Here is a 13,499-nt window from a genome sequence, read left to right on the forward strand (position 1 = left end):
ATGTTTGTGGCAGACTCTACAGCACAGGTAAGGCTAAGAGAACTGAACTGAGATTCAGATTACTACTCATCACAGGAGAAACAGAGTTAATAGTGGGACCTCATTTGATTTAAGTGCCTCCTGAAACAAGGGGCGCCTGGGTGGCTCAGTCAGTGAAGTGTCTGCCTTAGGCTCAGGTCATGATCCCAGGACTCTAAGAATCTAGCCCAGTGTTGGGCTCTCTGCTGAGCAAGGTGCCTGCTTCTCCCTCTCCCTCTGCCACTCCCCCCCACCAATTATTGTCTCTCTGAAACAAAGAAATCAATACTCTTTGGAGGCATATAACAGAATCCAGAGATCGTATAGTGTGTGATATTCACAATATCCAGGTTGAATCCAAAATTACTCCATAAACAAAGAAACAGAAAAACATGAGCTAGCTAAAAGAGAAAAAATGTCACAGAATGACTCTAAGGGGACCCAAATGTTGGGTATATATAGACGAGGATGTTAAAGAAACTATCATATAGCGCTCAGGGATGTGAAGGTAGTACACTTGCAATGACTGCAAATATAAGGAATCTCAGCAAAGACATGCTAACTATTAAAAGATATGAATAAAACTTCTAAAGTGAATCAATATCTGAGATTTAGAAATTTGCAGAGCAGACTTAACTAAATGATCAAATAATGGCAAATTCCCCAAATTTGGTGAAAGAAGTAAAGATACGGAATCAAGGATCTTAGTGAGGCCCAAGATAAACATCCAGAAAACCACACCTAGACACAGCCTAGTCAAATGGACGATAATCTTGAAAACAGCAGAGAAAAGCAACCACTACACACAAAGACTTAAGGATTCAAATGCCCTCTACTGCTGCGTGGGAAGCAGAGGAAGCAGTAGACCACGAGGCCAGATCTGTGAGGGACTGGAAGGAAACCGTCAATCCAGGACGTGACACCCAGTGAGACCCCCATGGGAATGATGATGAAATAAAGACACTGCCGGATCAGAACAAAGGGGAACAAAGAATTTATTTGTCACATACCCTTTTAAACAGAGCCAGCCAACACAGACTATGAGAAATGGAGAAGTGCTCTGCAGGCTGAAGAGAAAGGATCCCACTTGGAAACTTGAACTTCAAAAGGAATCAACAACATTGGACTGGTAAATATGTCAGTAAATTTTTTTAAAACTGTATTTCCTCTTAATGTCTTCAAAAATATGTATGATAGTCTAGAGCGATACAAAGCAAAAATGATAATTTTGTACTGTGGAATTTATAACATATGCAGATATACCACATAATAAAAACGGTAACATAAAGTAGAAGGGTAATAAATGGAACTCTACAGTGGTCAGGTTTCACCATTTTACATAAAGTGCTGCATTATTAACTCTAAGTAGATGGTTTCTGTCTCCACAGCTAGACGTGGGGACCCTTTAAAACCCTGGGACCGTGTCATATAATGCCTGGCACACAGCAGACACTTAATAAATATTGGCTTCAGTAGAAGTCAGTCTCCCGAGACTTTGATTACCAGGATTCAATTCAGGAGTCCAGCAGCCCCTGAGAATGCGGAGAAAATCTAGTTTCCACAACGACAAACGTGAGGCGCAGCAGTGAGCCGCCCCCACAACCTGAGTTACAAAGCAACCAGGACATTAATTCTCTTCTGCCTGCAAAAGTGAGAGATCTGAGTTTCAAAAAGAAAGGAAACAAGTAAAAAACCACCCTACAATTGCTAAAAAAAGAAATAAAAAAGTAAATGAAGGAATTCGAGCATTCAATGTAAAGTGCATGAGTTAATAAAAAATATCCAACCATCCTAATGAGTATAGTAGAAGGAAATTTGGGGGATTTGTAGCAAATATGTAAGGAAGGGCAAAGGGAGTAAGGATGTGTAGAGCATATCTGAAACAGTAAGAGATCTGAGTTACAGGGATTTTTGTTTTATTTCATTGTAAGAACTAGAGCTACAAATTTCATCTTCTACAGAACAAAGACCCAAGTTATGTGAGTGGCATCCCAGGCTGTGGGGCCTTCTGCATGGATATGCTGCTGGGGGCCCATCAGAGCCAGAGAACCGGCCTCCCTGGCACTCCAGAGTGCTCCCCATACTCTCGGACTGCAGCTCCGACCCCAGCCAGGTGGCCACCTGGCCTCAGAGTATGGACAGCTTGGGACATCGCATCCCCCAGTATGGCACAGGGAAAATACATTACGTCTCACTAAGTCACGGGGGGATAAGCTCTTCCTACGCAATTCTCTAATGACACCAACAATGCTTCCTTTCCATCTAGTATGTCTTGAATGCTTCCCTAAAACTGGTTAATCTTCCCTTTTAATACAGTGCAGGCCTCACGCTCTGAAGCTTGGGCAGGCAGCTGTGTCCACCTCAATTTTAAGGTTATTTTATTTTTTATCTTACGATATCTCGGTTTTCATATTGAGCAACGGATACAGGTTTTTCCAAATGTGTTCAAAAAGAAGTCACTGATACAGAGAATAATACAGATGGAATATAGGTAAAACAAAAATAGAAAAGGTAGTACAGAAATGAGTAACTTCTGAAAAATACTGGATTAGTGTAATCCAAGGAAAATATTCCCAATAGTAACATCACACTTGTGCAAATAAGAATGTCTTTTATTCCAAGTACTGAAAATCTTTTTGCATGTGTATGTGTATAGGTAAACATTTTCCCTTGTGTGGATCAACATCCTGGCCCCTTTCAAAATTAGAAAATTCTACTTGAGTCTAAACTAATGAGATTATCAGTGAGATTATTGCTATCTACCTACAAACGATATTTTAGATTTTTTTTAACTATTTCATGAAAGCACCAGTAAAATGCACATGGAAGCAAGGTTTGGATGCCCTTTCCACAAAGTGAATGAAGGTAGCCAGCGTTAGCTTCAATGTCACTTGTGAAGGCACCTGACCAGGTAGTGTGATAAACAACCTCTTCCTGTGATGTTTTAATGTTATTGCTTTTTTATTAAGTCTTCTAAAACAGGGCAGCCTGGGTGACTTAGTGATTTAGCGCCGCCTTCAGCCTACGGCATGATCCTGGAGACCCAAGATCAAGTCCCACATCGGGCTCCCTGCATGGAGTTTGCTTCTCCCTCTGCCTGTGTCTCTGCCTCTCTCTTTCTTTCTGTGCCTCTCATGAATAAATAAATAAAATCTTTAAAAAAGGGGGATCCCTGGGTGGCTCAGCGGTTTAGCGCCTGCCTTCAGCCCAGGGCGTGATCCTGGAGTCCCAGGATCGAGTACCACATCAGGCTCCCTGCATGGAGCCTGCTTCTTCCTCTGCCTATGTCTCTGCCTCTCTCTCCTCTATGTCTTTCATGAATAAATAAATAAAATCTTTAAGAAAAAAAAAAAAGTCTTCTAAGACAAACTAAATCAATCAACAGGGCGCAGCCCGGGTGGCTCAACCGTTTAGTGCCACCTTCAGCCAAGGGCGTGATCCTGGAGACCCGTGATCGAATCCCACGTCGGGCTCCCTGCATGGAGCCTACTTCTCCCTCTGCCTGTGTCTCTCATGAATAAATAAATAAAATCTTTTAAAATCAATCCATCAATTAACAGTCTATAAACTATGTAATAATAGAGCAGGATTTCTCAACCTCAGGGCTGTACATCGCAGGATACTCAGCAACATTCCTGGCCTCAAGTCATTAGCTGCCAGAAGCATCTTCTCACCAAGTTGTGACAATCAAAAAAACATCTCCAGACATTGCCAGAAGCCCCCATTTGAGAATAACTATAAAAGAGAAAGGGATCCCTGGGTGGCGCAGCGGTTTGGCGCCTGCCTTTGGCCCAGGGCGCGATCCTGGAGACCCGGGATCGAATCCCACGTCGGGCTCCCGGTGCATGGAGCCTGCTTCTCCCTCTGCCTGTGTCTCTGCCTCTCTCTCTCTCTCTCTCTCTCTCACTATCATAAATAAATAAAAATTAAAAAAAAAAGAGAAAGAGAAAGACTATCATGTGTTGTTACCTGAACAACCTGTGGTCGGTTCTAGGAAGGGAGGGGCCTGAGGTCAGAAGGAAAGACCCAGCCCACCTTTGCCTCTGAGCTTTCCCATGACAACGTCTCCCCTTCACTGCCCTCTCTTTCAGCCACATGGCTCCTTGCTACTTCCCAGTCCCTTCCCTGGCTAAGGGCCTTGGCACAGCAGGGTGGTTCCCTCTGCCCGGACCTCTCCTCCCCAAGATGTCCTCTCTGATAACCTCCTTCTCCTCTTTAAAAATCTGCTCATCCATGCCTCCATTCAGCGAGTTCCTCCTTGACCACTTTATTTTGAAATTGCAAGCCTCCCACCTATACTCCACTTTACCATGATCTACTTTTCTATTTTTCCAGAGAAATTATCCCTTTATAACATACAAAATGAAAAAAATAATAACATACGAAATGTTTACTTCCTATGTTTACTGTTTATCAGCTGGTCCACTCCCCACCCGTGCCCCCTTAAAAATCTTTGACGCATTGATATGAGCGATATGCGCACAGCAGGTACTCAAAGTTGCTGAACAAATGAATGAAAGAATGAACGGTAAAGATCCGCCAAGCTAGCTTGCTGTACCTGACAGTGGCAGTAGCACATAAAATGATTCCTGCTTTCACAAAGAATTTTCTAGAATTTACATTTCTAGCCACAGCTAAGAGGGCATGTTGTCTGGTGAACTGTTCACAGGAACAAGAGCTGAGGTCTACATGGTGATATCATGAGCAGTCGATTATTCTGAGACCCAACAAGTCCAGGTCACCCACAAACATCAGGAATCTCAAGCTTTCAAGTTAGAAATGAAATACGAAGTAGCAGATAAATAATTCCTTATTCAATTATTTTCGCTGTGTTTTCTTATATTTGAAAAAAAGTTGCCTACTCCATTCATGAAAGCTTAATATAATGCAGAAAACCAAAGCCTTCTTAAGAAAATAGCTTCTAATAATATCCTCAAGCCTTCTTGGCTCAATTTAAAATCTAAAAACCAAGACTGACCCTGACTGCCTTCATCTGCCATCTCTGCCATGATGGACTTCTGAGCAGTGGCCACTGTCCGGGTTTCTGCCACACATCAGGTTCACAGGCAAGTTTACACAGGGTATCACTGACCCTTTACCAAAAGTGAGTGGTAATTTAAAGCTGACAAAGATCAGTAGGGGAAAGGCTTGGAAGGATTGCTAGTTTGATACATCAGGGTGGGTGGCCTCTCCCATCATCTTATGCTCAGTACCCTGTCCCCATGCCGCACACCTGTGTGTTGCTTCCCTGAATTGTATGGCCAACATCCCAGCCCGATGGGTCGACTACAACCCAGTTAATGGCTGCAGCTAACACAGGCCCTCCGGAGGAATGGCCCAAGTTTAAAAACCCAGCTAATTAGCTAAAAGATAGGCAGCTTACCTCCACATCCAACCCAAACCAGAGTGGTTCTGCAGCAGTAGCCCTGAACCCACATAGCCCAAGATGAGATTGGCTCCTCTTCAATGAGGTCCTGATCAATTAGCAAAGAACAGCATAATCTATAATCCTTTAACCTGATGCTAGGTAACTGAGAGAGAAAAGAAAGAAAAAAAGAAAAGAAAAGAAAAGAAAAGAAAAGAAAAGAAAAGAAAAGAAAAGAAAAGCCCTCCTCCTTGATTTAAAATTCCACCAGAAAAACGTATTTCTAGAACCTACAACTCTGAGAAAAAAAAGGATTTATCCTCTTTTATGCTAACTCAAGGGTCATCTACTAAAAATAATGAACACTGCCAGTATATTCATCATTTAAAACAGTCTGGGGCATGAAATAAATGAGATGAGGATGCTCTAGCGGAAACACAATAGATCCTCGAGCACTTGCCTGTGTGTCGATGCTTTTCACAAGACACCAACCTGTCTTAAAACAGGCTAAGTATGAATTAATGTTTTAAGTATAATTATTAGGTGAATGTGCATTACAGGTTCAAAGTACATTACGTACAATCTAATAAAAACAAAGAAAAGACATGTTACAGGCCATTTTGCATCAAGAAAAAGATCAAATGATCTAGTACCCAAACAGAAAGCATGTTAACAGCAAACCCATCTTAAACATATTTTCCTTCCATTGTGGTTAACTTCCAGTGACAAGAGTAAGCCATAATTCAATATTCAACAGAGTATCTGCAATTCAGAGACAAGAAAGACACAGTCCCGGACTCCAAAAGCTCCCAAGAGAACAAAGATCGTCACACACATAACAACCCACAATACTCAGGTGGCAAGAGCCCATAGGACACAGGTATAAACAAACCAGGGAAGAAAGCAGTTCTGCCTGGAAGAGAAACAGGGAGATGATGGGAGATGCTTCCCTAGAACACTGATATTTGAGGTAGGCCTTGAAGCGCAAGTAGGAATTCACCATAAGGGAAGAGAGAAAGAAACTGGGAAAGGGGAAAAAAAACCATTCCAGATGAAGGGAAGAGCACAGCACAGAAAAGTACAGAGTATCTGCTGCCTCTGAGCAGTCTGGGGAAGCCAAAGATTTCACATGATGCCACCAACCCCTGACTGAACAGGAACGCTAGAATTGGTTTTAAGTGGAAAGGTGAGAAAAAATAAACACAATAAAACATACCCAACGAGCTACCTTTATTGGCCTAGACGTGAACAGAGGTAGAGACGAAAGCAGGATGTTATAGCATGTCTATCCTGGCAAACATTTTCATTAAGAATCCGTTCTCCAGGCATTCCCAATATTTACGATTCCCCATTCAACATGTCATCCTGTCACTATAAGTCTATGTGAGATATGCCACCCTGGGCCAGCCCAATTATCCATACAATCCAATATTCTGTCTCTGACACAGCACCGGGGGACATTGGTGGGGAGAACATGATAGATGTGGCCCACTCTGTCTATGTCCATCTCAAAATGTTAGAATATTGGTTGATGGTGACCAAGGAGTTTTAGCCTTATTTGCAAAATTTGTACTTAAAAAAAAAAAGAATGTAGTAATATAGAACTTACATAATTGATCATTTTATAGAACTATTCATTAGCCACTCTTCAATGAACAATTTCTAAGTCTTTGTAAGCCCTTAAATGATTTGGGGGGAAACTAGAGAAACCCATCCATTAATGTGTTACTTCAAGTGGTTTCATTCTTCTTGCTAACGGGCTTTAAGTATGAATGCAGATACCTATATTGGGACTATTTCTAATAGCTAAACTAGACAAACCTGGCCACTCTAAAAAATAAAGAACACTCTTGATTCTTCACTGGTTTTTTGGGGGAAACTGACCCCCCCACACACCACAAGTCCTTGTTGACTTAACTAAATTTCAACAGCAAGTTGCACGAGCAAACTTTCTCTACATAAATGCCATTCTCTAACAAGACCCATGCTGATTTATTAGCTCTTGTATGAGCAGATCCATCCAATGCATAATGTTTTATATTGCAAATCTTTGAGGGCTACTGATGGTTATTACTAGCACTACGCAATGGGCTGGCTGAAAAGACCAACTTAATTCATGAGCAGCCGTCCTTTCTACACCATGCATACATGGAAATTCCTCTTTGATTTGTGGCTTTAATCACAGCTTCCAAAACCTGTCATTATTTATGACTCTGACTTTTACACTGACGGTCAATGGGAAACATTTACTCGGGTTACCTGATAGGAAAGAAGTCTGCAGCTCAAAGCAATTCGTGTGCTCCATTTTGATATTACACATCTCAATTTTCCTGCCGACTCACCAGGTTGGGGCCAGAGCTGAAGAAGGTAGAAGAGAGAGTCGCCAGGGTCTATGTGGTATTAATGAACGAAGGATAGTACTTAAATATGCACTGACTTCTTTAGTCAGACTTGAGACAGATTTGGAAAGGCAAAAAGGTTGTAAAAGAAAACCAAGAAGGGCAGCCCAGGTGGCTCAGCAGTTTAGCACTGCCTTCGGCCCGGGATGTGATCCTGGGGACCCGGGATCGAGTCCCGTGACAGGCTCCCTGCGTGGAGCCTGCTTCTCCCTCTGCCTGTGTCTCTGCTTCTCTCTCTGTGTTTCTCATGAATAAATAAAAACAACCACCACCACCTTTGGGGCAAGTCTATGTGCACATCAGTATATGTGCACGTGGGTCTCTATTTTCTACTGTTCAAAATATTTGAAACTGTCAAGGAATGCTGACCAACATAAAGTCACTTCTTTATTGACCACCTTGGCCAAACTAAGAAGGTAGCCCTTCTCCTTTTTTTTTTTTTTTTTTAATGATTTTATGTATTTATTTACCGGAGAAAGGGAAAGGAGAGAGAGAGAGTGCACTCGAGGGAAACAAGGGGGAGCAGAAGGGGGTGGGAGAGAATCTCAAGCCGACTTCATGCTGAGCACAGAGTGTGACGCAGAGCTCCATCTCACAACCCTGAGGCCATGGCCTGAGCCAAAACCAAGAGTCAGATGCTTAACCAACTGAGCTCCCCAGGCACCCCTGCTCTCCTCCTTCTGGAAAGAAGCAAACTCTTCCATGGATGCACCAAGCTCCATCCCAGTCTCATCCAATCCAACCCCCACAGTCAGCTACCCTCTCTTTCTGCTCTCTGTCATCTTTTCCTTTAGGGGGCACCTGGCTGGCTCAGTCAGTAAAGCATGCGACTCTTGATCTCGGGGTTCTGAGTTCCGTTCCCAGGTAGGGTGTAGAAATCACCTACAATTAATTAATTAATTGCTTTAAAAAAGTTACTTTGTCAAAAAAAAAAGTTACTTTGTCATCTTTCCCCTTTCACTAACTCCCATCCCTTGGTCCATGGTTATGCTCTCCTCTGTTCCTTGACCTTAGAAAATCAAAATATAACACTATTCAGAAAAGTGTAGAAATAACAACTGTCCCATCTAACAGTTTTAAATTGAGCACACTTGTGTAACTAGCACTCAACTCAACATAGAGAACTTTACCAGCATCTCCAAAAGCACCTCATACCCCCTTCTGCTCACTATCCTACCTCGAGGGTGACCACACTCCTACCTTCAAACAGCCTGGATGATATGAGCTTTAGTTGGTTCTTCTACTTCATATAAATAGAACCATCCAGTATATATTCTTTTGTATCTGGCTTCTTTCACTCATCATTATGTTTATGAAGTTCATCCACATTATTGGGCCAACTTGTAGATCATTCACTATCACAGCTGCATAATTTTCCATTGTGTGAATGGAACAACAATTCATAATCCATTGTATTCACGATGGACATATGGGTGGGCTCCAGTTTTCAACTCTGAAGAATAGTGCTACTATTTGATGGGTGAAACAGATAAAGGGGATTAAGAGTACAATTATCATGAGGAGCAGTTAGTAATGTATAGGATTGTTGAATCCTAGGGGCACCTGGGTGGCTCAGTCGGTTAAGCATCTGCTTTCAGCTCAGGCCTTGATCCTGGAGTCCCCACATCAGGCTCCCTTCTCAGCAAGGAGTCTGCTTCTCCCTCTAACCCTCCCCCCTCTCGTGCTCTCTCTCTCACTCTCTCTAATAAATAAAATCTTTAACAAAAAAGAATTGTTGAGTTGTTATATTGCACAACTAAAACTAATAACACTGTATGTTAATTATATTTCAACAAAAAAATTAAATATAAGAAGTAAAAACAATAAATATATTTATATAACATGGGGGAACAAAAAAGATTAGCTATAGAATTACTAAGAGAAATTTATCCAGAGCACATACTATAACGTCAGGTAATAGTACATAATCAATATATAATCATTACTTGATATTTTCCCCCTAACTACTCAATATATCTAAAGTTTTAATCTATGAATAAAGTTAACAAGGCTCTGCAGCCACAAAAGGTACTTAAAAGATTAAAAAAAAAAAAAAAAAGAAAAAGAGAAAAAGAACAGTGCTATTATGACCATGCCTTCTTGAGAATAATACATTCACATCTTGTTGGGCATATAACCAGGAGTAGAATTATTGAGCTATTCAAATCTTTTTTTTTTTTTTTTTAAGGTTTCCAGGGTAGATATAAATAATGCAAATTTGTTCTGGGCTCTTCTATCCAAGAAAAGCAATTGACCTCAATCCTTCCAGCTGCTTCTCCTTTTAAAGGGTCTGTTTTCCCCTGCTAGGCTGTGAACTCGAAAGAACAGTGACCATTCCCAAAAGTATCCAATCACCAGCCAGTGCCTGGAACAGAGGAGGTACTCAGTAAATAACCACGGAGCTAGTGGACTACAGGTGATACTGCCTTAACGCGTAATGCCTTCCCAACTAACTCCGGTCTGGCTTCTGCTCCTTGACCACACTGGGAAATCTCTCACAGAGGTCACTGAAGACCTCCCAGCTACCACAGCCCCGTGGCCTGTCTTCAGTACTCATCTGATCCGACTCTTCGTGGCAAGTGGCATGAATGATCCCCCCAAACAAAACCTTGGCTTCAAGGGTCCCCTGGCTTCTTACCTCTGAGAGGTTTGTTCCCCAGGGTGCACTATACTAGAAGCTTCTGCTGCCAGGGACTCCACCCTTGACCTTCTTCCCCGCCAACTCCCGCTGTGCTGCTCTTACCCATTACCCTGGCTCCATCTTCCATCCACCACTAATGACTCTCTTCAGGCCTAAGTCCTCTACAGAACCCTACAAGGGGGCTTTTCAGTGGTCTCCCGGACTGTGCCCCCAGGATCTCCTGAGCACACCTCAAAAGTAACCATCTCAGATGGAAAACATGAACTCCACCCTCACATACAGCCTGGTTTCTTTATTCGATGCACACTTCCGTGTCCCTGTCATGTGCCACTCAGCATGCTAGACCCTGACCCTGGTGATCCAAGATGAGGAAGACCGTGTCTGATGGACAAGGGCAGACATCTAGCCACATCTGGCTTAAATGCCATTGGCTTCAGGGAGGATGAGAGGAACCCAGCCCTGCCTGGGTGGAGGGAAGCAGAAGTGCTGCTTCAGGGTATGACTCTGAGTTGACTCGTCCCTGTCAGAACTATCTATTGACCCCACCCACTACTCTGACACCCTCCTCCTCCATCAAGACCCCACTACTCTTGCCTGAGTCCCTAGGACACACCACTTTTTCCATCCCTGGCTTATTTCTCCGCAGTCTGTCCTTTATAATGTAACTCAGCTCTGGGCACTCACCTGACTAGAATTCTCCAGTGGCACCCCATGGGCTCCTTGAGCACAAGGCAAACCCCTTATCCTGTATGGGGCAGAAGGTCACACATGTTAGGGCCCTCTCTACCCGCCCCCGCACCACACTGCTCTAACTCCTATGCTCCAGATGCACGAGGCCTGGACAACAACGGGCCCATCCAGCCTCAGAGCCTGTGCCCTGGTTGTCTGCTATGCCCGAATGTTCTCTGTGGCTCCATGTCGGAACATCTCCATCATGTTACTCAAAGCTTAGCATGCAGGCAGTCCTGGTGGCGCAGCGGTTTGGCGCCACCTGAGGCCCGGGGTGTGATCCTGGAGACCCCGGATGGAGTCCCGCGTCAGGCTCCCTACATGGAGCCTGCTTCTCCCTCTGCCTGTGTCTCTGCCTCTCTCTCTCTGTGTCTATGAACAAATAAACAAAATCTTTAAAAAAAAAAAAAAAAGAAAAAAGCTTAGCATGCTTCTCAGAGCTCCAGACAAGACCTCTCTGGCCACTCAAGGTAAAGCAGCAACTCCATCCCTCCCACAGCCCTGCCTGGCCCTACTGACCACACTCACTTGTCACGCATCCTACACCACACCTACCACTCCTGAACTTAGCTCACTCACTTGCTTTGGCTTTTTAATGGCTGTCTCTACCACTGGACTGAAAGCCCCATGAGAGTAGAAATGAGATTTGTTTCATTCACCTCTGTGTCCATACAGCCTAGTGTAGTGCCCAGAACTTAATAGGTCCTTAATAATTATTAGTCATGTACGTGAATGAATGAATGAATGAATGGCAAGTCTGCCAAAGCATGGTGGTTAAGTACAAATTCTGTAGCCAAACTCCCTGGTTTGAATTCCACCTCTGCCACTCACTAGCTGTGTGGTTTGGGCAAGTTACTTAGTCTTTCCGTGCCCCTTGGGAGCCTGGCTTGGCAACAAACTAAAGTTAAAATATCAGCCTCACAGGGTTTTTTTTGCAGTTAAATACTAGAAGCACTCACAACAGGGCTTGGCACATTATTAGTCCTAACTGAATGGCAGTTCTCGTACCACTGCCTGGGTTGTCTTCCTAACACATAGGTCCCAGCGACACATCTAGGGACACCCTATCACCTCTCGGATAAAGTCTAAACCCTATGACTGGGAAGGCAGAGTCTTCACTGGTGGACCCCCAACCCACCTCTGCAGTCTCTCCCACTCCTCAAACCTCTATACCCCTGGTTCCTAGATCCCTGACTGCCTCACCACATATCCACCTCTGCATATAGAGGCCCTCTACCTGGAATGCCCATCGCCTTCCTTGGCCAGATCCAACTCTAAATAGCATCTCCCCTCTATCCCTGGAGGACACACGGCTCTGTCTTGATGCTCAGCTCTCTTCACTCTTCCACCTGAGCCCTCGGCAGGCTGCATTCTGCACTGTACATAGCATGCACCTCCCCACCAGGCAAGAGTGTCCTTGGGTAGAGCCCAGGGCTTCATCAGCCCCCTATCCCCAACACCTCTTCCCATAGGCTGGCACCTAGAAGGAACTGGAGAAACACCTGTTACCGAGTGAATGACTTTCCAAACATAGAATGCAACCACTTGCCCTCATCTTATTTTTCCCCCATCAGGTTTCAAATTAAGTAGTGTTCTGAGGGTCAAAACCATTTTCTTTCATTATTTAGGTTTTGTTGCAAATTTTCTGTTTAGAAGATCTTAATTCGTTGGGGTGCCTGGCTGACTCAGCAGAGCATGCAATTCAATCTCAGGGTCATGAGTTCAAGCCCCACAATGGGCATGGAGCCTAAAATAATTAATTAATTAAAAAATAAAAAAGATCTTAATTTGTGATGTAGAAAGCCACTTAAAATTCTCTTCTTTAAACAAAGGCAATTTCAGGGAATCTCTGATGTTCATCTGTTTGTCTCACAGGAAATGGAAAATGCAGAGCACCAAAAGTAAAATGCACTATAATGATTGGAGGGGAGGCAAAGTCGAATCTGCATCTACCACTCTGACTCTTTTGTTCCTTGCCACCTCATCCTGCTGGGAGGAAAGAGGTACATGTTTTCATCCCCGACACACCAACCGGAAAAATGAGATGTGAACTTTTAGCAATATGTCAAGGGGTTACTTAACCAAACAGGTTGTGTTAGCAAAACCTCAGCTCTTCAAACTGAACCGGGTGGGAAAGACAGCCTGTAAGGTTGGCTCAGCTAATAGACAAACTCAGAGGCTCTGACAGAATGAAATCAAGTTTGATTTAGAATAGAGATTGGCTAACTATGGCCTATGGACCAAATCCAGCCCACTGCCTGTGTTTATAAATAAAGGTTTATTAGAAAACAGCCATAGTCATTCATTTATGTATGTCTGTGGGTGCTTCCAGGCAAAAACAGCAGGC

The 13,499-nt window shown here is 43.4% G+C and overlaps 1 protein-coding gene across 7 annotated transcripts in view; it reads right to left on the reverse strand.

The window, feature by feature from the left end:
- Window positions 1-13,499, reverse strand: part of LOC477273 (serine/threonine-protein phosphatase 4 regulatory subunit 1-like) — an 81,632-nt gene that overhangs the window by 62,991 nt on the left and 5,142 nt on the right. For 4 of the 7 annotated variants that reach the window (XM_038572705.1, XM_038572703.1, XM_038572701.1 and 1 more), the window contains exon 1: window positions 7,643-7,741. The exons of the other annotated variants lie outside the window; for them this stretch is intronic. In XM_038572705.1, coding sequence (XP_038428633.1) covers window positions 7,643-7,703 — 61 coding nt within the window. In that variant the 5' untranslated portion in view covers window positions 7,704-7,741. Of the gene's footprint in view, window positions 1-7,642; window positions 7,742-13,499 lie in introns of those variants that run through there. 7 annotated transcript variants of the gene reach the window in all.

Source organism: Canis lupus, chromosome 24 (genome assembly GCF_011100685.1).
Source record: "Canis lupus familiaris isolate Mischka breed German Shepherd chromosome 24, alternate assembly UU_Cfam_GSD_1.0, whole genome shotgun sequence".
Lineage (NCBI taxonomy): Eukaryota > Metazoa > Chordata > Mammalia > Carnivora > Canidae > Canis > Canis lupus.